This window comes from Bombus bifarius, unplaced genomic scaffold (genome assembly GCF_011952205.1).
Source record: "Bombus bifarius isolate JDL3187 unplaced genomic scaffold, Bbif_JDL3187 scf7180000007966, whole genome shotgun sequence".
Classification (NCBI taxonomy): domain Eukaryota; kingdom Metazoa; phylum Arthropoda; class Insecta; order Hymenoptera; family Apidae; genus Bombus; species Bombus bifarius.
This window is the reverse complement of record NW_022884352.1, coordinates 5,248,982-5,273,748: the sequence shown is the minus strand read 5'-3', so window position 1 is coordinate 5,273,748 and position 24,767 is coordinate 5,248,982. Positions and strand designations below refer to the sequence as shown.

The 24,767-nt window shown below is 41.5% G+C and overlaps 1 protein-coding gene across 3 annotated transcripts in view; it reads left to right on the top strand.

Moving 5' to 3' along the window:
* LOC117210888 (zinc finger protein rotund-like) overlaps positions 1–24,767 on the top strand; it is a 242,810-nt gene that overhangs the window by 79,900 nt on the left and 138,143 nt on the right. For all 3 annotated transcript variants that reach the window (XM_033454511.1, XM_033454425.1, XM_033454345.1), the window contains exon 2: positions 222–500. In XM_033454511.1, coding sequence (XP_033310402.1) covers positions 222–500 — 279 coding nt within the window. The remainder of the gene's footprint in view (positions 1–221; positions 501–24,767) is intronic.

Sequence of the window (24,767 nt, the reverse complement as noted above, 5' to 3'; positions counted from 1 at the left end):
TAGCCGAGGCGATGAACGTTTAAAGACAAATTATAAGCGTCGCTACTGTGACGATTTCCGACCACAGAGCGCTAATTATATATCTTTTTTTGCTATCTAAAAATCTAAACCAGTCACGCAACAAGTAGAAGGAAATCTCGCCCCGGCTCGCAGGAAGAGGAACGTTTAATCCGCTGGATCGATCGATCTCCAATTAACCTGGTTGCTTTTCTACCTTGCAGAAAGCCTCTTTCGCGTGGTCTGAGGGCGGCGAGGAAGGTGGCGGGGGCGGAGGAGGCGGCGGAGGTGGAGGCGGAGGCGGTGGTGGAGGTACAACCGGCACCGGTACCGGAAGCACGGGCCCAACCGCCACCGGAGGCGGTGGATTGGCCCATTGGGTCAGCGTGATGGCGGAACACATCCACAATCCACACTCTGCTACTGGGGTGGGCGGTGTCCATCATCAGCAACAGTCACCCCCTCAGCCACCTTATCCATGGAACAACGGCCTCTCCGGTGATGTGAGTAGCTTTACCTTTTAATTCGACGAAATTTTCGATCGACGAATTACGCGATCTTCTTGTCCCAGTGACGGCCAAAAGAAAGATTTTTAGAATAGAAGAAAAATAAAAAGGCGTTGTAATTTTACAAAATGTATATTATTATTCGTATATTCTGAAGAAAACAACGAGCATGTAGTATACATAAAGAATATGTGGTATATAATTGCACGTGACACGGTAGGCGAATGTTTAGTACGAGAAAACTGCAGGATAGAGATTTTACTTTGCTCGTATACGCAAGTATCAATTAAGTTAATTTTCTTTTGTCCGCCACTGTTCTGTATGCGAGTTTACACTTGAATAAATTTTTGCGTCGTTATTTTTGCGTCACGCGAGACGATGTCCGAGAACCGTGTAATGTTAGTACGTACAGGGATCTGCGGGAAGATCGCGGAACTACATGGTTGACAGTGTTAATTAGTAGGAATTAAACAGTGCGGTATCGCGAATAAGCTGAGAATGATAATTGGCAGAAACGTGGTAGGGATGTACGTGTAGTTGCTTAGGAGATAGGCTTTCGGAGGTGAAGATTACTCTGCTATTAATTAGCAGCGAATTAATAAGGAATTAGGAAGTTTAGAATCTGTCTTTGGAGATTTATTGAACATATTGTTGTAATACATATACTTTACGAAACTCTTTTCGTAATATTTTCCACCACAATCGTCGATGATGTTCCGCCAACACTCGAATCAACAGGAATGAAACCGTGGAAGAGTCTTGTGGAACGTTGAAAATAACAATAATTGTCAGAAATACAACGAACGAAGTGAAACACTTGTGACGAATGTTCCGCAGCGAAAGTTACTCTCCCATTGATCGTGTTTCTCAGAAACCGTACGGATAGATTGCTTAAATATAAACGCAGAGGTGTAATTTTCTGTTATAAAATTTACCTTAGAATATGGTAACAATTTATACTATACGCTGCGTACGATAAAGAAATCCATGGAGATTTCAAAATATTGAACACCAATTATCGGTTGGAAAAATGTTTCACGCAGTATTTTGGAAAATTTGAGATGTCTGTCGCGATGTCTGGTCGGAAAGATCGTATAAATTCCGCGGTTCCCACGATTCCGTCGACCACGCTCGACTTTGCACGCTAATTCCGCGTAATCTGCGCTTTAAATCTCAGAAATTTCCTGCTGATCTCTCTCTGTCGTTGAATTAACAGTCGTCGAAGTCAGACGCGTCTCGCGGAGCTGCAGCAAACTTTCCCGCCTCTGATTTAACGGTAGCTGAAACTGCCGAGCGTTAACTTGCTCGCCACGATGAAATAATTCGAGGATTAATTTTATACCCGACATATTACGAAGTATTACGAGGCAAGGACCAGTTAATTGGCGACAAAGAGGCCGGCGGTCTCGTAGCCGGATTCCCGCCGCGAAACTTTTACGACGAGTTCCATTTCTTCCGCTCGATACTTTCGTACTCGATAAGCGTTGTAAAATCGCTTGCAACCGGATGTCTTCATCCGAGGCAGAATTTGCTGCATCTGGACAGATTAAAGCGATGTTTATCTATATCTGTTCCGCGAAGAGGTGTAAACTGGTTCCCCTGGAAACCCAATTCCCAATAAAGTTGGCAAGGTTAGACTGAAAAATTTCAGAAGCCGGTTGTAAAAGACCTGTACGCTCTTCCTCGAAAAAGAACAGTTTCGTGGATTGCGATAAAGTTATACTGAAAATTTTCAGAAGCTGACACATGCCAGAAGAGTGGACAACATTTTTCGAAAGATGTAATTTTCTGCGAATCGTTCCGAATGCGACGAAGTTGTTTGTTGAATGAATTGAACGAATGAAAAACTACGCGATATATTTCGAAAGAGACAGTTTGGTGGGAATCGTTCTATGACAAAGTTAAACTACAAAAATTGGAGAAGCTAATAGTAGGAAGCTAGACAGCTAAAAATATTTTTCGCAATAGTTTTGGCAAAGTTACGTAGACTCTGTGGAAAATTCGAGAAACTAGTACCAGGAAGCCAAACAATATTTTTACGGGAAGTTTCGTAAGTGTTCGTTCGTCTTCGCTGTTCCTGCGATCGTAACGTGGAAGACTGGCTCGAGATCAAACGGTTCTAAAGCCTCGTCGAAACGCGCGTAAAAAATATCCCATAGGAAAGCAGACGATCTTCTAACGGACGAATAAGAAAGCGAATGGAGGAACCAGAAACGTGGATCGAAATGGCTCGGAAGACGAGACACCGTTAGACTCGCGATGCGGACGAGGAAATGTGCGAAAAAAAGGATCTCAACCCCTTTTTTTTCGCAAGCAACGGGTTACCCCTGGTTTGGTTTTGTTTCCCGCGCCTCTCCCTGTGTCTCCGGATGAGAATCCTGCATAATTTCGACGAGGATTCTGCTGGATTGGAAGCAGGAAGAAAAGGACGAGGAAGAGAAGACAAAGAGGTCAATGGGTGCTGGGTGAAGAAGAACAAAAAAAAAAAAAGAATGATGCGTGGAGGGTAGCGTGGAAAGGGTTGAAGATCGCTTTGCATACTCCTCGCTCCGCCCCGAGGTGGTTGAAAAAAACAAACAGACGGAAGCGCGAAAAAAAATGTTCACGGGACAACAGGGGTGAGAGTGTTCGTTTGAATGCGCGCGGATTCGAAGAGTTCTCGCCGCGCTATTAAGGGTGAATTTCTCCTTTTGACCACGCAACGGTACCCGAGGGTCTCTTTTTAGAGATTCTTGTTTCTCGATCTTCCAAAGGATCTCCGCTTTTTTCCCAGTAATCTCGTGATTTTTTCATTTGCTCCTCTTCTTTGGTATCAAGTATGTTGTTCGGGATTTGAGGAAGAAGTTCGAAAACTCTGAGTTTTGATAGCGGATGACGAGGCTAGTTCACCGCGATCTTCCTCGATTATTACGTTTCATATCAGTTGTGACGTAAAATACGAGTCGCTTTTCGAAACTCAACAAAGAAATGCCTGACTCCGGTTCGCGTAACGTTCTTTTTCTTTTTTGCAAAATTTCTTTGAAATAGTAGAATATTCGCTCTAATTCCAACTAGTTGAGCAGTTCGATAATTCTTAATTCGAAATTCCCAGGACTCTTAATTTAAAAATCTCACCTTGTAGCCGGTTCAGAAAATTTCCTCCAAAGTAACAGAAAATTTAGGTACGTCAAGCTACCGAACATTTCCAAAAATCTTCGTTCCGAAATTCCCAACTTGCGTAACACTAACGTACCTCGAAGAGCCCGGAAGAAACGATCTATCGCAAAGGCAGTCGCTAAATAATCCCTAATCATCGTTGCCTCTCACAATCCACCGGATTCTTAATACCAAAAAAAAAAAAGAAAAAAAAACGAAACCTAGCCTCGCCCTAAATTCACCCCTCGCATAAGGACAATCGTAGCAATCAGACGCAACCGATTCTTCGTTGAAGAAACAAAGAAGCCACGAAAAGAAACGTTACTGCGCGCTAACGTGACACGAGATGCTAAGAATCCAAATCGCCGAATCGAAATGACCGGTCAGGGTGCTCGAAAGGGTTGGTTCGGGTCGTGAGGAGCCACGGCATGCGGAAGATGCTTGCGTGAGCTGTATAGCAAGGATCAGCCGGTTTTTTGTCTAGGCTCGGGTGCCCGCAGGACCCACGCCGTGGGTTTGTCGGAGAGGTCTGGAGGAAAAAACAAGGAGCCACGACAATAAGGGGACGATTTAAATAATCCGCGGCATGCAAATGCCTCGGAGATTCTCACGGGACGGGAGCTTTCGTCCAGGGAGAGCGGGGAGGTGATCGAGACGAGAGAGAAAAGGAAGAAGGACACGAAGACAATCGGCCAATCTGCATACGAACTCATACGGGTAGCGCGTTTCAACCCTTTCGAGTGTCCCGGGGATGATCGACACCGTCGCGGAATTTAATCGAGGGATCCTTCTTTTGAACGTCCTCTGTCGTTTCTGTGACTTTCTTCTCTCTCTCTCTTTTTTTTGGCGTTAGTTTTGTAACCGACGTGGAATGCTTTTTCGAAGTTGAAAGCTACAGACAGGAATATACAGTGGAACAGTGATCCATCTGATTTATCCGGGCTCCATTTATTGCAACGAAATGTTTGTCAATGGCCGATTAGCTGGACTTCTGCTGGTAGAATTCACTCGTACGAGCTGCTGTTACGTGGACGCAAAAATAATAGATAATGGGGAAAGTTGGCGAGCTTTTATTACGCGAACTCCAATTATACAGAGTGTCCCGTAGCAGGGAATTGCTTCGGTGGTAGATTCTGCATGTAAAAGCGGCAAAAGGAGTTCTCATAAACGTACGCCTTATTCGACGTTGTTTTCCAGTCAGAGAGAGGTTTTTTTTCTTTTTTTTTCTTTAACGAACTGTATCTGCATACCTTGGCGTTCCTATATCTCATCATTGCGACGTTTATTGCTCTAATGACTTCTACGTGAGACGGTAAGAAAATGTTTGTTGAATTAGAATACAAGGTTCAGTGTCAGACGCGGAGTTCTGCTTGCGAATAGATAGAGGAAACTAGTTCAACTATTTCCATCTTTGGTGGAATTATTCCAACGTGGAACTCGCTGCAATTTGAAAACAAGATCAAACAGCGTATACGTCCATGTGAACCTTTTTTTATTGTTTTCGTGTTGTGGAAAAGCCTGTAGAAACTGTTTGTCCTGCGACAAGATCGGATAAATGGAGTTTCAGTATAGTTGAGAGCTACAGATAGAAATATACGAAATGTTCTTTCTGTTTAAAAAGGATGTTTTTGAGTTTCGAATGGAATGACAGATTTCTTTGGCTCGAAATAGAACTTTTAAGTCATGCAACGACTCTTTTTCGTTTTTCCTGTTCGTCGTATGCATCTTAATGATGCATTAATTATCCTTATAGGAAGATTATGCGCAGAGACAATTTTAAAATTCAATAACCAATTCCATATTACCGAAACTGTTCTTTTATTTGATTGCGACATTAAACGTGTATTTTTGCATTTTGTCAGATTCTAGACACCAGCATTTACTTAATTGTTCATAAAATTTCATAAATCTTTCATTTATTCTTAGGCAACTTATATTCCTGAACTTTACGAATCGAATTCGAAATTAAGAAATTAGGAAGAACCAGCTTGTCAAGTTCCTGTCGCGTGCTCCTTATATAACCTTTATTCTAAAAAAAAAGTTCAACGCGTACTTTCTTTATGAAAGATCGCTGGAAGTGTCACGCGAAATGTCACTTCTTTTCGAAGGAAGAATATCTTTAAATTTTAGACTATGGAATATTCCGTCGATCTGCACTGAAATCTTCGAAATCTCTGCTTCAATTTTCCTGTAATCTCTTTTCTCCAACCGATAATACTCGTATATCAATCAACTGTCCTTTTAAAAATTTACAATATTCACTCTAAAAAAGTTTCCAGAGACCTACTTCTTCTCCAACAAGTTATTCAAATAGTTGCGCGTTAAGAATAGAAGCGAGAACAGTGGTCCCAAAAAATGGTCTTCGATCTCGCGTTAGACCGAAGCTTCTCTCAATTTATAATCGTTCGCGCTCTCGCGTATTTCTTTCATCATCGCTCCTGTCATCCATTTTACCTGTGACGAAACTGTTCGGAATATTCAGACGTCATTCTCTTCTCGAACCAATGTAACGTACATTAAAGCAGTCTTACACGTTACAAATTATCCTTAAAAAAAAAAAAATCACACATGCACCTTCCACCATAAAAAGCTATCCCTTGACAAAAAATATGATATCCACCTTGCAACAGCGTTGCAACCCCAAGTGAACAAGAAGGAGGGAAAAAACCTAAAAAGCAAAAAAGCAGGGCAAGGACTATGTAGGTCGACTGTGTAGTTTCTGAAAGTAGTCCAAGGCCGCACTGCGAGCCTCGTGCGGCATGGAACAAGGGGGTTGGAAAGGAAGAGCCGGTGCTGGTGCCCCTGTAAACAAGTTTTCGGATGTTGTAATCTGTCGCCGGTTTCGCCCAGCGGGTGGTCAACCCTTTTTCCATGCTCTTTTACGCCTGCCCGACCTTAATCCCTTAAAACGCTTAGAGCAGCTCTTTAGGGTAATTTCTAGTAAAAGAGGGGAGAAGAGTTAAACTATGAAAGGGGTGAGTGGATACAGCCGCCGAAGGCGAAGATGCAAAACACCTTGGAAAACAGCGGCCCAAAGCGACTAACTGGAACATGCCGTGCCGCGTGAGAGTCCTGCAAGAAGCTACCCCATGAAGATTATGCAAAGGAAGATTCCTTCGTCCCTTTAACCCCCGGTTCCCTCGTTCTACCCCTGCGCCACGCTCTACCAGAATGAAAATTAAAATAATGGCCCTGCTCGTAACCCCGCGCCAATTTCTATCCCCCACCCTTGCGTGTTTTCCTCTTCCCATCTCCCTCAAACTACCCTTATTCTCTCTTCTCTTCTTTTCCTCCCTGTCGTTCTGTTTTTAAGCTTCTCCTTCCTTCAAACATTTTTTTCCTCCGCTCTATGTTTCTCCTTTTTCATTCGCTCCCCCCCCCCTTCTTTCGTTCTTTCTTTCGTTCTCTAGGATCGGGGATGCAAATAGCGGTACAACGACATTTTTGTCTCCGCTCGACGTGAGACAAAAAAGAAAAAAGAAAGAAAGAAAGAAACTAAAAAAAAAAAGAAACGGCGCGTTACAGGGGCCGGCTCTCATTGTCTCGTTCACGGATTCGTCACGGGGTAGTAACCCCTTCCTTCGTCGATCTGGATCGGCTAATGAATTTCCGCGTAACGTATCGCGGATCGAGAAAGGGGTTAGCGAACATTTTTTTCGTGATTTTTTTCGAAGGGAACGTAACCTGGAACCAGTCTTTATGCGTATCAGGGCTGAACGGCTGTTCTGGTTTCAGAGGAGGTTTTTTCGATTGCTTTTTTTCACGGAGAGTCAATGTCGCCATGTTAACTTTCGTTGCATAGGTATCCACAGGGTATTTTTATTATTACTTCGTTTCCTTTTTCTTTTTTTCATTTGCTTTTTTTTTTTTTTTTTTGATGGAATATTGTATAGATCGTCACGGGGTTGAATTACCGGTTTAATTTATCGAAGATCGTTTGATAGAAGCGTGGAAGAATAAATTCGGACCAGGAATAATCCTCCGTCTGTTATGATATAATAATGGGAATATTCTTTTGTGTAACTTTCTGTTTTTGTAACGTCGGAGAACTTGTGACGTTGAGAAATTAATTCTTTGTATAGATCGTTTTACAAACTCTTTCGAATATGATGTTGCGAAAGACGAGGGAGATTTGATTGGAAGTAAAAAAAAATGGACATTCTGATTACAATTCTGAAAAACTACAGAGTTACGTCGAGACTTAAAGAACGAGATCTGCCGATTGTAATTCCAACAACCCTGAAACGAGTTACGTTGGAAACGAGGGGAAGAAATCGCTGGACTGTGATTCGCAGAAACTCGAAAGTTACGTCGTAAACGAAAAAACGAGATCTTGCGACTACAGTTGTGAAAAATTCCAGGGAAATCTCATCGTGGACGAAGAAAAGAAACAACGGTCGTTATAATTCCCGGAAAGTCTCGAATTTACGTTCGAAACAAAGAAATCCTTTGATCGTAATTTCACAAAAATTCCACGTAACTTACGTTTGAAGTAAAAAAGAAATCTTCCGTAATTCTCGAAAATCCGAAAGAAGTTACGTCGCGGAGGTGAAAAAAGAAAAGAAAAAAAGAAGAAGAAAAAAAAAAGAAGAAAATAGTTGCTCGTTGGAAATCGATTCGTAGAAAGGGTGAACGTACTCTCTGGACGTTTTGTACCAGCTCTCTGGAAAGGAGAAAGAAAGCAAAGGGAATCGGCGAGAAATCGTTCTGCCTGGACGGACACGGCGAGAGGATTGAAGAACGGAAACTCGGTGGAAAAAGGGCCATAACTCTGTCCTGGGCCCAAATGTTGTGACATGGTCGCCAGAAAAGGGGTTGTTGCTCGCTGCTACATCTCTATTGTCTCTTTGGCTCTGCGGGGGGTTGTCTCTCTGGGGGAATCCTAATGGAGAAATTGGAAAGTGTGAAATTTTCGCAGGTTGGAAAATGACAGTTTGCGGGCAATGCTCGTTTTATGGTCCAATGGGAATATTAGAACCGTGAAAATACTTCAATTTCCTAGTTTGTCATTTTCCTAATAATTTAGCTTCCACCAATAGAGTCGTGATTCATCGATTATTCTTCGTGTTTTCGCAGGACTAAGGAGGATAAATTCGATATACGTCTCTTGGAATTGCGCCACATTTTATACGAAGTCTGTTTATCGCAAATAACGTTTAAAGTTAAGAATTAAAGCTGACTAGTATCGCTGCAATTATCACCGTTCAGACTTGGTTATTTCAAAAGATGCTTCAAGCGGAACTCGCTTTGTTTCTATTATTTTACATAGGCGAACACGCTTGCCGGATCTCAAAGTGATCTTTGTTCCCTTTTAATGGAACTAGTTTCGCGTAGATAGACGCGTAGCTGATTCCGCCACGAGTTTATCGACGTATACAAACGATCCGGCGCTCGCAGGAAAATGGCAACTTCTCCGAGGATTGGAAATTAAAAGAATGTGAAATTAGAAGTAGTTGCAACTGTAACGTAAAAGTTGTACCGAAGAAATCAAAACGAATGCATCTACAGGCTTTAAACCGACTTTATATTGGAAAGCTTCGCTGTACAAAGCAAACGTTCATTTCGCCAAACATTTACCCTGCAAATTTACAAAATCTTTCACTTCGCTAGTCTATAAAACACCCACTAAAAACCTGCAGATCCATCGCTTTCACAGATCGACACGTCCAACGCTGAACGAACAACAAAATTGCACGAGTTCCTCCGCAAAGCAATAACGTACTGTCCCTGTAGCCGTTTTAAAATTGCCAACACCTCCGGCCACAGAAGAGAAAGAAAAAGAGGGCCAAGTCCCGTGACATTTACGCGGGATCGATTAACGAAAACGCAGAGTAACGATACAGATCCGGCATGGTCGTGAACAAAGACGGTTCCAGCGATCACGGGGAAACCGTTAGCCCCGAAGACGTGACCAGGAGCCCGGTGGAAGCTCCGTTAGGCGTCGCGAAGAAAAAAAAAATTAGCACCCATGAGAGACGAACGTTTCTTCCGGAGATTACGCGGTCCCTGGGTCGCAGACGAGAGGAGGAAAAAAAGCGTGTTCGCGGTGGAAAGGGACGCGCAGGTGAAAGGGGTGCGTATGCAGATGACGGTGAAAGTGGTGTACAAAGGGCCCATAGTCTCACGCTATTGTAGGCCCAGGTAAGATAAAGGTTGGCTCGGCCCTCAGGGCGACCCGCAACCATACCTCCTCTCTTGATGTCTCTTTAATTTTTATTAATGACGAGGAATTTGAATTTCTGCATCGGTGATATGGGAACGAGACGATCTTTGGAGTTGGTCTGGCCGCGTACGTGACACGGATGGATCTTCATGGGCTAGGCTCCTTCTCGCCATCGATCATAATTATCCGGTTTACGGGACGGGTTACGATGTCACGAGGAATTTTCCACGCTGAACAAGCGATAGTAGCTTTCGAAAGGTTTCACGCTTTTCAGCCGCCAATTTTCTAGAGTGAACAGGTGTTGGCTTTCTGTCCAACTTGACAAAGTTTCAGCAAGCTTCGCGGTGGCTCACACTTGCGCTATCGACTGATCGCTGCGGATGTTCCTTTGTAAATTTTTGCAGCATCCAGGGCCTCGGTTTTATCATTTTGCGAGTAACACTAACGACAATAAGAAGCTCGTATCTCGTTCCGATAATGAGGATAGAAATGTGCTGCCTTTTATGTGTAACGAAATCGTCCTAATTTATTAGTTGTTGTTGGAACGTTGAACGTTTGTATGTATTTTTCGTGCGTGTTCTATGTATTTGTGGAAAGTAGAGGAAGCTTCCATTGACTGTTCAACTGTCAAAGGATCGGTACTCTCGATACGAAGAAAGATTTTATTTTTTAAGTCTTAAGAAACTTATATCTGCGATATTCGCGTTCGCGCAATAGTCGCTCGTCGTGTAACAGTTGTGACATAGAATTGCTATGAAAATCGTATGGATTTGAAGGGAAACTCTGTGAAAGAAGAGTAAATGTCTTGAATGAATAGGATTTGTAAGTTGTTTCACGAATTCGTAATTAAAGAATCATATCGAAGGAACTCGTAATCAGGAAATTGAATGGGCTGTTTCAGTTCGTTTAATTATACGTAATTAGCAAATTCTAATGAAAAGATTCATAATCGGAAGTGTATATTTAAAGAAAGGAACTAGTTAGGTTGGAATAAAATTTTTCAATTTCACGGGCTCGCAATTAATAAATTACGATCAAAGGATCGGTGGTCGCGGGAATTAAACAAGAAAATTATTACGTTCATATTTGCCAGTTGCTTTAAGCATTCGTAATTAAAACATTCTATTGAAAGGACTGGCGATAAATCACAATGGAAAGGTTACCAACGAGGAAAATGTATTAAAAAGAAGAATAATTGCCCTGAATAGCATCTTCGAGTTCATTTACAATTTACATACTGTTCAGTCAAATCTTGCTATTGTTCTTCCAGATGAAACTTGGGAACAACGAAAGCTGATGAAAAGACGTAATTCTGTCAGCTAAATAGAGCCAGTCACGGCTTGTGAAAAGACGTAATTTTACGTCAGAACCTGTGAATCTGTGAATAGAAATATTAATGAAACCGAAAATAAATAAATATACGAAGAAAGAAAAAGCTTGAATTAAATTTTAGAAAAAAGTTTGTACAGCAGAATTTTAAAAATTCGATGGGAAAGGAAATTGTCACGTGGAGGTGACCTGCTGATAATTCTCTGATACACGAAAATTATTTTGTCGCGTATTGGACGAGTCTCGCGACCAAGAATACTCGCAGAGATTCTAATTAATGCATACCGTGTTGTCGGTTCGTTAAAGTGGCGCGTAGAAACGCGTGTCGCGAAGAAACAGTAGGTTCAGTGTTTTAGACGGCCACGTGTTTTTTAATGACGAGGAGCAGACGCCGTGGTGTTTCATTGAATCGATCGAGGGGGCCCGATGTCTCCCACGTCTTTTTTTTTTTTTTACCCACTAACAGACTCGTTTGGAACCAAAGGAAACTGTTCTCGAAAAAAAAAATATGTCGGAACTTGCATTCCTTTCATACCGGAACGAGATAAATACGAAACTTAAAATATTCTCGACATTTACGTATCTTCGAGTCCTCGTCTATTTATGTGGACAATTTTTAGATTCTGATTTTTAGACTGTGAAAAATGAAGAATACATGCAGGTTAGAGATTGGAAGCATAAAAATGTGCAGAATTAAGACGTACAGAATATTAGTTTGTCAGAAAAGTTTCTTTCGTTTCGGAAGGTGACAATAGATGAACCACAATTTCTGTTTTATATCATTTTATTGAATTAGATATCACCCATTTCGTTCTGTTTCTATTATTACGTTCCTGTATAATTCAATAAACTAATATAAAACAAAGATATTCTGCGTCTATTATTTCCTTATAAAACGAAAGAAACTTTTCGGACAACCTAATATCAAGCGCAAAATATTCGTCGTGAGAATTCTTCGATTTAAATTCCGCTTGTTCGGTTGTGTTTAAAGAAATATATTTTTGCATAAACGTCAGATATTGGTGAAGGTATCGTTTTGATTTAATTCGTGGAATGCGAAAACCTAAACTGTTAGAAAATGTGGGTCGATTGGAAATATGCTTCGAAGGATATTAAGTAAATTCCGTATCGCTGTCAGTCGTCGATCAATCTAGAGTAACAATTGTGTAAATCCAGGATTCCGGTTGCTACCTAAAATAATTCTCTTTTCCATCTTCAATATTTCATGATGCTGGCGAAACGCTTTACCGCGGCGTAATATAAAATAAATTCGCAGTTTGGTGGAATACGAATCGGCAAGAATAAAATTACACAGCGTGGTCGGGATCAAAGTAACGAGAGCGATAACACGGGTCGTAGGAGACCGCCGCAAATTTCGAGGGAAAGGACGCGTGAAAAGTTACGCGATTAAACTTTCAACTAGTTCCGCGCGTCACAATCGAGATTTACGGAAGTTGGCGGGACTTTGGGGGAAGTTCGGTCGAAAGAAAATCGTGAAAGTTCAACTGCTAAAAGGGATTTCCACGCGCGTGCTACCCTTTCCTTTTTCACTGCCCCTTTTGCGAAACGATCGAATAGCCGACCACCGCATTCGAATCTTTTGCGCCGAAGAAGAAGAGAGAAAATTGTAAATAACCACGATCAAACGAGGCAACGTGAAAAAAAGGAACGATCAAGGAGGAAAATTGTCGGCGAATATATCCGAGGAAGAAGCAGCGTGGAGAAGCGTGGATTCCAGCGTACGAGAGTTTCAGGAGATTTCTCCAACTACGAGGACACGCGAGTCTCGATTTCCTGATTGCAAATGCGTCGGAATTTTGAGAAACAACTGGCACAGATTTTTCTCTCGCCTCGGTAAGCGACGCCGAGCAAGTTGGCAGAAGAAGACTAAGTTTTAACGAACTTTTAACGAACAGATTTTAGAGAATCTGACGAAATAGTTTGGAAGAATTAGCGAAGATTCTCAGCTTAATTTTTCGGAAGAATTTATGCCAAGTTGGACGGCGTTTCCGTGCGATTCTTCGCGCGTTCATCGTCCAGAGAAACTACCTTTGTTGAAATTTATAAAAACTCGATTAACAAGTTGTCGGTGAGAAATGCGTAGAAAGCTTTTCATGCGATTACGTGTTAGAATCGTGATAAAGCAGCACGTGTATTCAGGAATTGTACAAGAGAAGGTAATAGTAATTAAAAGATACCATCATTGATTGATAAATCGAAAAATATGAATATTAACATCGATGAAAGATTCGGTCGGATGAAAAATTAAGTAAAACGAAGATTAAAATTGAAAGGAAAAAAAGAATTATAAATGGAGGATTGAAAGTGGAATGAAAAAAATCCACGTGATAATTAATTAGATAGAAAATTGTAAGAAATATTGGTAGGTTGATGGTGAGGTTGAAATATTCGAGGGCCAAAGATCCATCCTGGAAAACGTCTCGGAGTGACAAAACGCGAAGCTCCACTTTCTCCGAGGGCGAATTGTCGCTGTTCTCGGGCGGCGTGTCTCGCATCCTGTCCGCCACTTAATGAAAAATAGAGAGGACGAGGCAGGAACAGAAGGTGGAAGGCGTCCGGCGCGAAATAGAGGAAAAAAGAATGCCGGTGGAAATATCAGAATCGATATTTGACCCCCGTGCTGGCGACGGGGAAAACGGGAAATGGAAGGAAACTCAACTGGGCGCCGGACTAGCCTTTGAAGAGCGGTAGCTACCAATGTTGCCGCCATCTTTCCGATATTTGATGGATCTCGAGAGAGAAAGAGGATGGCTTCTTCCATCTGTCGCGCGATATTGAAGACCGAAACGGCCGGATGGAGACGAGGCAAAGGGGAACGATTTCCCTCGGTTATTTGCGAAATTAAATATTCCAATAAATAGTCGAGACAGATTTTTTCTCTTTCTTCATCGAGCAGAAATTTTCGTAATTTTCTTAATGCCGCCGAGTTCCTTCGATCGTCTCTTTCACTCGGTGTACGGTATTTTCTAACAAAGAGGAAGACTTTGAATTCGTTTGCATTTTACGTTGCACGTTCTCCGAGAAGCTAGAAATTTTTGCCGAAACGAAAGCAACATCGAAATAGTACAAATTTCTGGATTCAGAAACTTTGCGACGTATCGAGCAATTAATTAAGAGAAAATTAAGAAAATGGAAACTAAAAAGTCGAGGCGACAGGGAAGGTGGATTACTAAATTTAGCAGCTTAATTGACAACATTAAGGATGCAGCAAGTTAGATGCATTGGAAAATTTCAGAATACTTTTATTTCTGAACTCCGTTTCGCGGAGTGCTCGAATATATCGTCGCCAGCTTCATAATATATCAGTCTATCATTTTATCAAGCACGTCACCTTTCACTTTATTGCATTGCAAAAGTAAATTATTTTAAACTAACAATTTATATCTTGATTAGTTGCTTAACGAAATCTGACCGAAAGAAGATGGTCAGCCATTGCAATTGTATTGTGCTACCGATTTAAAATCATGGAGAAAAATAGAAAATTTGATAACGCACAGAATATCTCAAACATCATAAATATGCCAAGTATTCCTGTGCATTATAATTTAACAACCAATAATATTATTAAATCGACAATAAGTGACAGGTTGCGGGTTATCAGGCTTCTCCTTCATCGTTGTACAATTTCACGTCAGATGAAACGATGACTTTTATTATAAAGTTTGCTATAATTCAGCAAGATAATCGATTAATACGAATAAATAGGAAACGGGTGCTGGTTTTTTCTTAACATCGGATTTCTTCCAGCAAGAATTACTCGACCGTCTCTGCCAGCTTCGCGACTTAGGATCGGCCCTTACCTCGGTAGCTGGCGGTCGCAAATTATTCCGCAGTGCGCGCGAATTACCCCATAAACCGGAAGAATAACGTTATCCCGGACGTCGCCGCGAACTGGAAGTAGCCATCGACGAAAAAAACAAAAAAGAAAAAATAGAGGGAGAAAGAAGCCACCGAAAAAAGAGAAGACCTGGCCTGTTGTAGTCGGAGAACGACTGACGAAGATCGATATCTTGAAAAGAAAAAAAGGGAGAACCGAGTCCGCCAAACAAAGAAAGAACAAAATACATTAAGCTGAAAAAAAATAAAAATAAAAATAAAAAAGGGAGAAGTAAAGCGAATACGAGTACGAACGCCGCAGATTTAGCGGCAGAATGAACCTCGAAGGGTCACATACATAGTTTGCCGGACTTTATGGATTAAACTGTGCGGAGGAACGACGGCGAAAAGGAGAGGAGATAATAAACACGGAGAAACAAAGAAAAAGCACGAAATACCGATGTAAACGGTTTGCATAAGCGATCGTAGCAGCGTGAGAATGGCGGATAGCCGTGGTTGCGAATATGCGTTAAGAAAAACCAGATGGAGGGAGGGGGTGAGGATTTAGCGGAAGGTTTGCAACAAGAAGATTGCGTTTCTTGGAAGGAAGAAAGGGAAAACAAAACGATTTTTCTACTCGCGCTGCTGGATCTCTGTGTGTATGGTGGTGAATATAGAGAGAAAAAGAGAGAGAGAAAGAGAGAGAGAGAGAGAGAGAGTGTACGGTCGATGGCGATGTTAACGGTCCTGGTCAGTCGGAGGGCTAGAGAGATATTTTTATAAAATTATTCGAGGCCCGAGGCGGCCTCTATCTCCGCCGGTAGTTTGATGAAAACAGGAAAAAGGGAGGAAAAGGGCGGCACTCGCGGAAATAGGGAAAAAGGAAGGGGGGCAAAAAGGGAAGGGCGGGTGGAAGAGAGAACGAAGAAAAAGAAAAACCGGCCACCGGGATCGATATTGAACCCCCCTTCTGGAAAAAAGGAAGGGCGGGAAAGAACGAAGGTACAAAAAGGAAGAGATCGAGGCGGAGAGAAAGAGATGGCCACGTAGAACGAAGAGATCCGATGCTTTGAGGAACGACAGTGGCTCGCGGATAAAATCCAAGATTCCCGCTGTACCATCCACCTATGCGTTTTGCGTTAGTCTGATCGTTCTCATTAAAAATATACAAATATATAGTACGCTACGTTTAAACGTCTTAGGCCAGTCGTTCCTGTATATTTGTTTGCGGATAGACAGATGTTAAGCAATAGTTGAAAAGTACAAGGGGATACGGTTCAGCCGTCAGATGTCACAATTTTCTATTAATTTCCCTGTTTTACGTTATCAAGTTTACATTTAAGGAAAGCAGATCGAATATCATTTCGAGATAGAACGTGTAGTTGGATTATTCATGCGATCAATAGCTCGCAGCGAGGAAAATTATAATTCAAAAGGTTCTTCAGACGTACTGTGCCCCTAATCTCGAGAAGAATACCTTGACACTGGATTATGGAATCGTTTACGGCACGTATGAGCGTAGAATACCTAATAGAGATAACCACGGTGAAAGACCTGCTACGATACTTAAAACGATCGATCGATAGGAACAAAGGGAACGCTTAAATTTACCACGTAAATAATACGAAGTTGAACAGGCGTAAATTCTTTTCACGTAAGTTGGATTCCACACGAGCACTGATAATTTCGTGATCCCAACAACCACCGGCTGTGTGTATCTCTCGAAACTGACAGAGGATTTAGCAGAAAAAAGCCTTCGTAGCTACGAAATTAGAAAAGAAAGAGTCGCGAAAGGACGCGTTCGGCATACCACGAGAGGTGAGTTAAACGGCCAATGAAAAGGGGTTGAGGGGGGAGGAGGAGGTAGAAGCGCGAAAGAGAGGGTGAGAGAGCGTAGAAGCACGATGCAGCGAAATTGCAAGAAAATTCGTCCCGTTCTCTACCCTTTCCCCTTCTAACCCCTTTGGTGACCGATGAACGAAGCCCGCACGCTAGATCGAGAAATATAACTTCTTTCGGGGGGTGGCACGAGAGTGGTACGAACGTGAGAGGCGGCGGTCGGGTTGGGCGGAGGGGAAAGGGGGTGGCCGACGGAAAGAAAGAACTGCTGGAAATGACGCTCGTACGGACGTGGAAAAAAAAAGGATGGAAAAATATCAGGATCGATATTCGACCCGGAAAAAGGAGCAGCGCTGCCCGGAGGAGGAGGAAGAGGAAGTGGAGGAGGGCTAGGTGGGGTTGGCGGAAGAGAAAAGTGAGAAAAAGGAAGCGGCGTGCACCCGGAGTACCCGGGGGCTGCACTTTGAAGGAACGTACAATGGCGAAACCGTTTCTGCCTCTCTCTCTCTCTCTCTCTCTCTCGTCTAATATTTGCAGGAACGGGCCGACCCGCCCGCGAATCGTCGCCCCTTTTCAGATGATAATAAACGCCACTATCCAACCCTCTTCCCCTCTCGCGTTTGTTTTCGTCCGAGGCTCGTAGACACACGTACGTACGCTCTCGCGTGCGAGTCAATTCCTTCGAGATTTTTGACCCGACGCTGTTGCAAAAGTGGAACGTTGGATTTCAAGATGCTGGTGGTTTTGTGTGTTAGGTATAAGGAGGCGATGAGTTCTCGCAGCTTGCCGGTGGAATTCCGCACGTCTTAATGGGAGAATTTGATTGGATTCTTGGGGGGAGGATAGGAGCGGATTTTATGCACAGTACAGAGACAGAAGAAAGAATGGTTCGGATACGTGCTATTAGTTGGAGTGATTTATTCGATGGAATGATTTACCGTGAAAGAAGATATGTTTACGGAGGAAGATTAGAATGAAAGAAGAGGACAAGTTGGAGTTTCTGTCTCTTAGGGGGAAACAGGTTAAAAATTCAGTACGTCGTGGATTTTATGTTATCGGAATTGTACCCTTATTTGACTTTTGTAGCTATTCATACGATCTTTTGATCTCTTTCGATAACCTAGCAGGTTGCTTTTCATTTTTAATTATTTCATCATGAAATTCTACATATCTGCGTTATGCAAAATTCTTAGAATCGTACAATATGATATGTACTGCCTGATGTAATGTAATAATGTCTTCATTGACTGTCCGAATTTCTTCGTATTGAATATCTTCGCCGGATTCCATGGAAACAGATGGTGACATTTTATTCGGGCCACACTATACGTACATATGTCATTCTTTTGAAACTTTCTTCTCTCAGATCTGTTTCTTTCTTTTTGAAAATGCTGATGCTCGGTTTTGTATAATATTATCCTTTCTTTGACAGAGACGCGTCCGTCCTACAAAATTATCACGACCCGCAAGTCCAGGTCCCGACAATACAAATTGGAAAATAATGACGAAACAACAACGCTGGAACAAGAAAGAACGGCGAAAATAACGAAAGCACCGACGAATAAAAGTATAGTCGACGATTTGCAATTAAAAATCGGAACTCTATACGCGATATTTCTTCGCGAATCTTTATTCGTTAAATATCCTCCACTACCCCTATTTCATCGAATTATCCAGCGCCACGATAAACCGCAAGATCCGTTAATTTCTTGCGAAACATTTTCTCAAACGTCCCATTTCTCTCTTACTTTTATCGTCTCGACGATAATCGTCAAGAATTATTGGCTTATTATCAGCATGCCCCAGCAAGGGTAGTTTCGTCGCAGGTAAAAACGTTGCATCCACCTGGCATCCAGGACAATCTCGACCCGTCGTAATATCGATTCGATGATCCTCGATCGATCATCGGACCTCTACGAGCCTGCTTTCTTCTTCTTCTTTTCTTTCCATGCAAATCGAATCGCGACGATTTGCAAAAGACGTCTCTTCTATGGGACGAAAATTGATCGAGATCGTGCGCCATACTCTTTTTCAAGGGAAAATGAGTGATTAGGGGGATCATGAGCTGTCTCGCGTGATCGACGTATTAATCCTCGATGATCTCTCGCTTCTCGCTTCGGTTAGAGTGTTCTAAATATTCTGACATCTGTGCGTCGAGAGATTTATCGTGGCCACGAAGTGGAACGGTGAAATGTTACAGCCTATGGGGATGAAAGAAGCTTCTTTAAGGCTTTTTAGTTGCGATCTATTAACCCGTTTATATTCGAATATTTTCTTCCATTGGCATTACCTTCGAGTACTTTTCCTTTGTTATTCTTATGAGAATAATTTTATACTGAATTATGTCTCTAACTTGATATAACGTACGATATTAGTGTGCAACGTAGAATATCGTAAGATAATCCTAATCGTTGGAAAATATTTTATCCCGGGTAGATGTATAGATTGACAGCGATGAAAATTTGCCAGAAAGGTAAATGATGTGATTTCGATAATTATAACCACCGGATGCAGGATTTTTCTTCGTTTAAGAGGATTTTTTTTTCGTACTCGATTCGTTTATTGGATCGTTATTTAAATAAAAATTTATTTCGCGAGGTAGATTGGATTTAGTATTTGCGAATGTAAATATGTAAATTTAAGAACGATACATGAAAAAAACTGTTCCTGGATAGATAAATTATTTAGCTGGATGTACAAGTCAAACAAGTTATTAATTTGAAAGGATAATATTGATATTAGACGCGTGTTCAGAGCCCATGTATCGATCAATCGATAATCACAGAAGAGTCGAGTCAGATTTAGGAGTTGTTTTCTCGTAAAACCGTCAAGTTATAAACTTTGATAAAGAACAGGAATATCCTCGTTATCGATTTCTAATTAGCTCGAAAATTAAATATAAAATGTGACGTGTCTTTTCTTTCGTATGAAAATGAGGTGATGCTGGTATCGAGATCGATTGTCTTATTTTATATTCTACTTCAAAAGTATCTTTGCAATTTCTCGGTTAATTCCATTTTGTAGCTCCGACGAGGTTTAGCTCGCGACTAAATCCTTAATCTCTCATTGCGTACCAACCAATTAATAATTTGAAGTAATAGCTGAGTGCAAATTTTCAGATAACAGTATCATAAAACTGGCTTAATACAGTCAAATCTTCCTCCTAAAGATTTGGAAAATTTTACAAAAATTTCTCTCCAAAAAATTAATAAACTTTGGGATTTTCTTCCATTTCATTAATATATTATATTGTATAATATACTATAACATATTATATAATATCATACTCATGAATATATTTAAAGAAAAACACATTGATTTATTATTGACATTTCCTCGATTGAAGAAAAATGATTTACCTCAATATTCTATATTTAATATTTGATATTATAAATCAAAATTCGAAGTCAATTTGTGTCGATATTCTCTTTTACTATATCTGTATCTAACTTAAAATATCATAATTCAAAGCTCAGTGATATTAAAAATCGCTCCATTTCCGATTCTGAGCTTTGAAATAATCACTGAAGTGGAAATAGATCGTACAACGATTGTCTATAACATACACAACGTCAAAAAATGTGTTCAAACATGATATTTCCATTTATCGATAGATCCCCAAGAAGACAATCGTCTGAACCCGTTGAAAATATCCACTGCATCTTGATACGATCGATGCATAAATTTCAAAGTCAGTGAAATTTGTAGCAGACGAGGATTCGGAAAGATCGGAGCCCGGGAAAGGAGAAAATTCTGGGAAAATCGGTGGCCCCCTTACGAGCATCGGATATTCCTCATCGTCGTACCCTCGATATGAAAACGAACGATCGGACAGAGAAAGAACGGCGAATGGACGTGGAAAATGAAAATGGACGCGTTTTTCAGAGAACATCAGGGATGTATATTGGATCTGGAGCACATTGACGAGACGAGGGTTCTGATACGGCGGGATTTTTTGTTTTCGGGGCCACGAACGAGCCTGCTGGAATTTCACAAGCGAAGGGATCGTCCGAATAATTGTCGGTTCCTTTTGTTCTTCTCTTCGTTAGATGTGTGATGGAATGATGATAGATAAATTTGGTGTCGAGATTCACCTTCCTGTTCGTTTTCAGATTTACCCAACGTACAGAACATTTTAGCTATTTCCTTTCCTTTTTTTTTGTTTTTGTTTCTCTTTTTCTCTCTTTCTTTTTGCCAAAATTATTTTCGTATTTCGTTAGATACGAAAACTTGGTTAGCTTCAAAGTACGATAATTTAACTATACGATTGCTGGTAAAGGAATTTGCAGGAATATTATTCTTCGTGATACGAGTAACGTTTGAAGATTATCGTTCTATAGAAAAGACTGACGTAAATGACAAACATCTGTGCGTGTACATACAAATAGGAAGCTGTATAAACATTCGCGATAGGATACTTCTCGTACGACTACAAAAGTTTGATACTGTAGGAATTGAAGGTAGAAGCTGGCAGAAAATGCTTCTTCACTGCAAGATAAAGATACGTACGTGTAGCTCTGCAGCCTCTGTATTATAGTTTCTACCATCGTATATTATTGCGTTCCTTCATAAAGGAAAAGGATCCATCTGGAAAGAACGAAAGTCTCTTGGAAATCCATCAAAGAACATGGTCTTCGAACCCTTCACCCTCTTTCATCCCTTCTGGTCCCAAGTTCAAACAACGAGTCACAAATCGTTTCGCGGGGCAATTTACACTCGAGAAACATGGTACTTACACGAGGTATGACGAGCCGCTGTGACAGAGGAATATTTTAACGTTGCGCGAGGGAGGATTTGGAAGAGAGGCCAGGCTACTTGAAAACGTCGATGGCCCCGTATCGCAAAGACGTCATCGCGGGCATTAGAAGGCTCGAATCGACGTGTCGCGCACTCGAAAGCCAGCAGATCCTCGAGAGCCCTCTCGAAGGGCCAGCACTTTGGGAGAATTTCACGAAACAACCGGCCCACTGTACTTTCGCCTCTCTCCCCTTTCTTACTTTAGAGGGGAGAGCCAGACTTTTGTTGCTTGTATCTTCGCTGCTCGACCAATTCGCTCGAATATTTGCCCGTTGGATTAAGGCGTCGTGGCTCCTTCGAGATCGTCTGATTCTTCGAAAACTGTCGACCGGTTCGGACCCTCTCTTCTTTTAGATTTCGTCGTAGATTTGTCTGATACTGTCGTTGAAATTGTAAGATTGTTAATTCTCGAGTGTTGGAGCAAACAATATTGTGCATCTATTATTTTCTTGTAAAACAAAAGAAACTCTTGGTACAACTTGACAGTACCATGGATTGTATAGGTGATGAATATTTTAAGAATATTTTATGTCAGAGATTGGTTAATTTTTGGAGAATTTAATTCTATTTTTGTTTTGTTTTAATTCTACTTCTCTGTTTTAACCGTAGGAACGTCGAATTACATTTGTCGTAGAAAATATGCTACACGTCTGATAAACATATTTTAAAATTAATTAATCTGAGCTTGTATGTTGAAATCACTTGTATCTCGAGGATAATAATCGACGATTATGTTAAATAAGATACGATGTGATAAAGGGCGAATAACTTGTAGAAAAGTCTCAACTAAAGATACTTCGCTTCATTTCACTTCGACTCTACAACTCTTATACAGTTTATCGTTAGCACATAAATCACATTAAATCGTATCGTAGGCAGAACTATGGAAGAATGATAGAATTTTTCGGACACCTTTACATCGAGGCTTGCTTCTGTTGGCTTTTTATCGACGACTACTTCTCTGTATATGCTAAGTGCTTCTTCGTCCTAGCCAGGAAGAGTCCTTTTAGGTTCATTTATCTTCTCTATGTTCTGGTAAATTGGGGAAGCAGGCTGCTCGGGAATTCGAACTTCTCATTGCAACTGTAACCCTTTCTGTAGATAAAAGGTGAATATAACTGTGCGATAAAATTGTTGAACACAAGTTGTAAATTCCAGGGTTGCTAGCAACGTTCCAAAGACAAACAAACGCTGGAGATCCCAGAGACTAGCAAACATTGGAAATTCCTAGCAATAACAAAATTTCCAAGTTCCAAAGAGCAGCAAAAATGGCAAATTCCAAAGAATAACGAAACCTGCCAATTCCAGAAAGTAGCAAAAATCCCAAACATTAATAGACGTTCTAAGTTCCAAAAAATTAACCACCATCTTTCGATTAAAAACTCCAAATGGCAACACCTAGAAATTCCAAAGAATAGCAAAAGATTGCAAAGCGTAATAAAACATCCAAAGAGTAATAAGAGTGAAAAATACCAACCACTAAACCCCTCGAATCAATCGCTTACGTTTCTTCGCTCACCCCTTTCACACGCAAACCCAATCAACTAAAGCACCTTCGACCTACCAATCGCCGTTTGAAAAACTCGTTGCACAGCACCTTCGCCTACAAAGCAACGCTGGAAATTATAAACGCAATTATCCTGCAGCCGACTGGATACAGTAATTCCACGGTTAGGAAACGTCGGCTGGGTGGCTCGTATTTCTCCGTCACGTTCAAGGGATGAAGCCCGAGGGGGATGAGAATCTCGCAGACGATTCCTCGTTTTACGTTTGCAGCCGGTCCCCTGGCTGCGCATCGGCTCTCGTCTGGATGCACGGGAGAGGATCTAGCCGGCGGGAAAGGAAATAAAGGCGAGCCACGGGGATGAGGAAGAACGGGGGTTTCGGTACGGCGATGGTGCTCACAGAGAGCCACCCCTTTCGAACAGGTCTCGCGCTGAGTGCGCTGGTAAAACAGCCCCTTAAAATGGTTTTACTGCCGTGCACGGGGCGCAACGACGTCTAGACGGCAGGGCAGTAAAGTTTGACCTACTCACCCCCGACCACTAACCGGAAGGAGGGCGTCAGCCGGTTCTCTCTTCATCCCCTGCGCCGTCAGCGTCCCTTAATCTGGCCGCGTTTTCTTGCGGACCTTGAAAACTGGGCCAAAGGGTTTGCAAGCATCGCCGCTCCCTCGCGTACGACGGTTTCTATGGTGCGTTGCAGTCATTCAACGGGGCGTTCTTTGATAACGCGGGGGGTGAAACGTCCCATTGGGGACGATTGTACGAGTCTATACGCAGGGTTAGTGGCAGGGCTGGATTTTCCCGTAATACGTGGAACGACGAGTGAAACAGTCTTTTTTTTCCATTGAAAAGGTTTATCGAAAGTGCAGGTCGTAAGAGCGTGTTTGATTTTTCCTTCGAGTATTATATACAGTGACTCGCAAAAATAAATGTAGATGTCTTCGCGCATTCGTTAAGGCTGTTTACGGCGAGTAAATAATTTTGCATCGGTCATTCTTTTCTCTGACGTATCGTATTTAACGAGATGTTCCTTCTCAGCGTTGCAGTGAAACGTTCGATTGCATTTTATCGGCCTGTACTGAGTTGCTGTCAAAGTAGCATCCCCAAGTTGATGGAGTGTGGAATCTGCGAGTGAAACATTTTTTATTTCGCTAATATACGCGTTGCAACGAACGTTCTAACAGTTCTTAAGAGAATATAAAAATACACGTGCTTGAATATTTTTATGAGCGATTCGCTCGAGTAACAAGTTCGTCCATTATTTACTAATGCAATGAACGTTGTAAAAATTGTCCATAGAGCATAAAGATACATGTATCTGAATGTTTATGAAGGATGCATATTCATAGAGATATGAAAAGAATAAATTATTCCTCCATTATACATACAGATAGATGTTATAAGAAAGTAAATACCTAAAGCTTGATACGCTTGTTTGAAAAAACATGAACCAACTTATCGCTCGATCTAACTCGTACGGTGGTTCATCGAGGTATTCAGACATTCGTAGACGCCGTTGTACATTCATCGAAGTTTGTTTTTTATTATGAGTGTCCAAATACGTTGGTGAACCACTGTATACCGTAAGAAGACAGGCGATAAAGAGACGATTCACGATGGATTCGCTGAATTTTTCGTGTCTTTGTTTCGGGTTTGAAA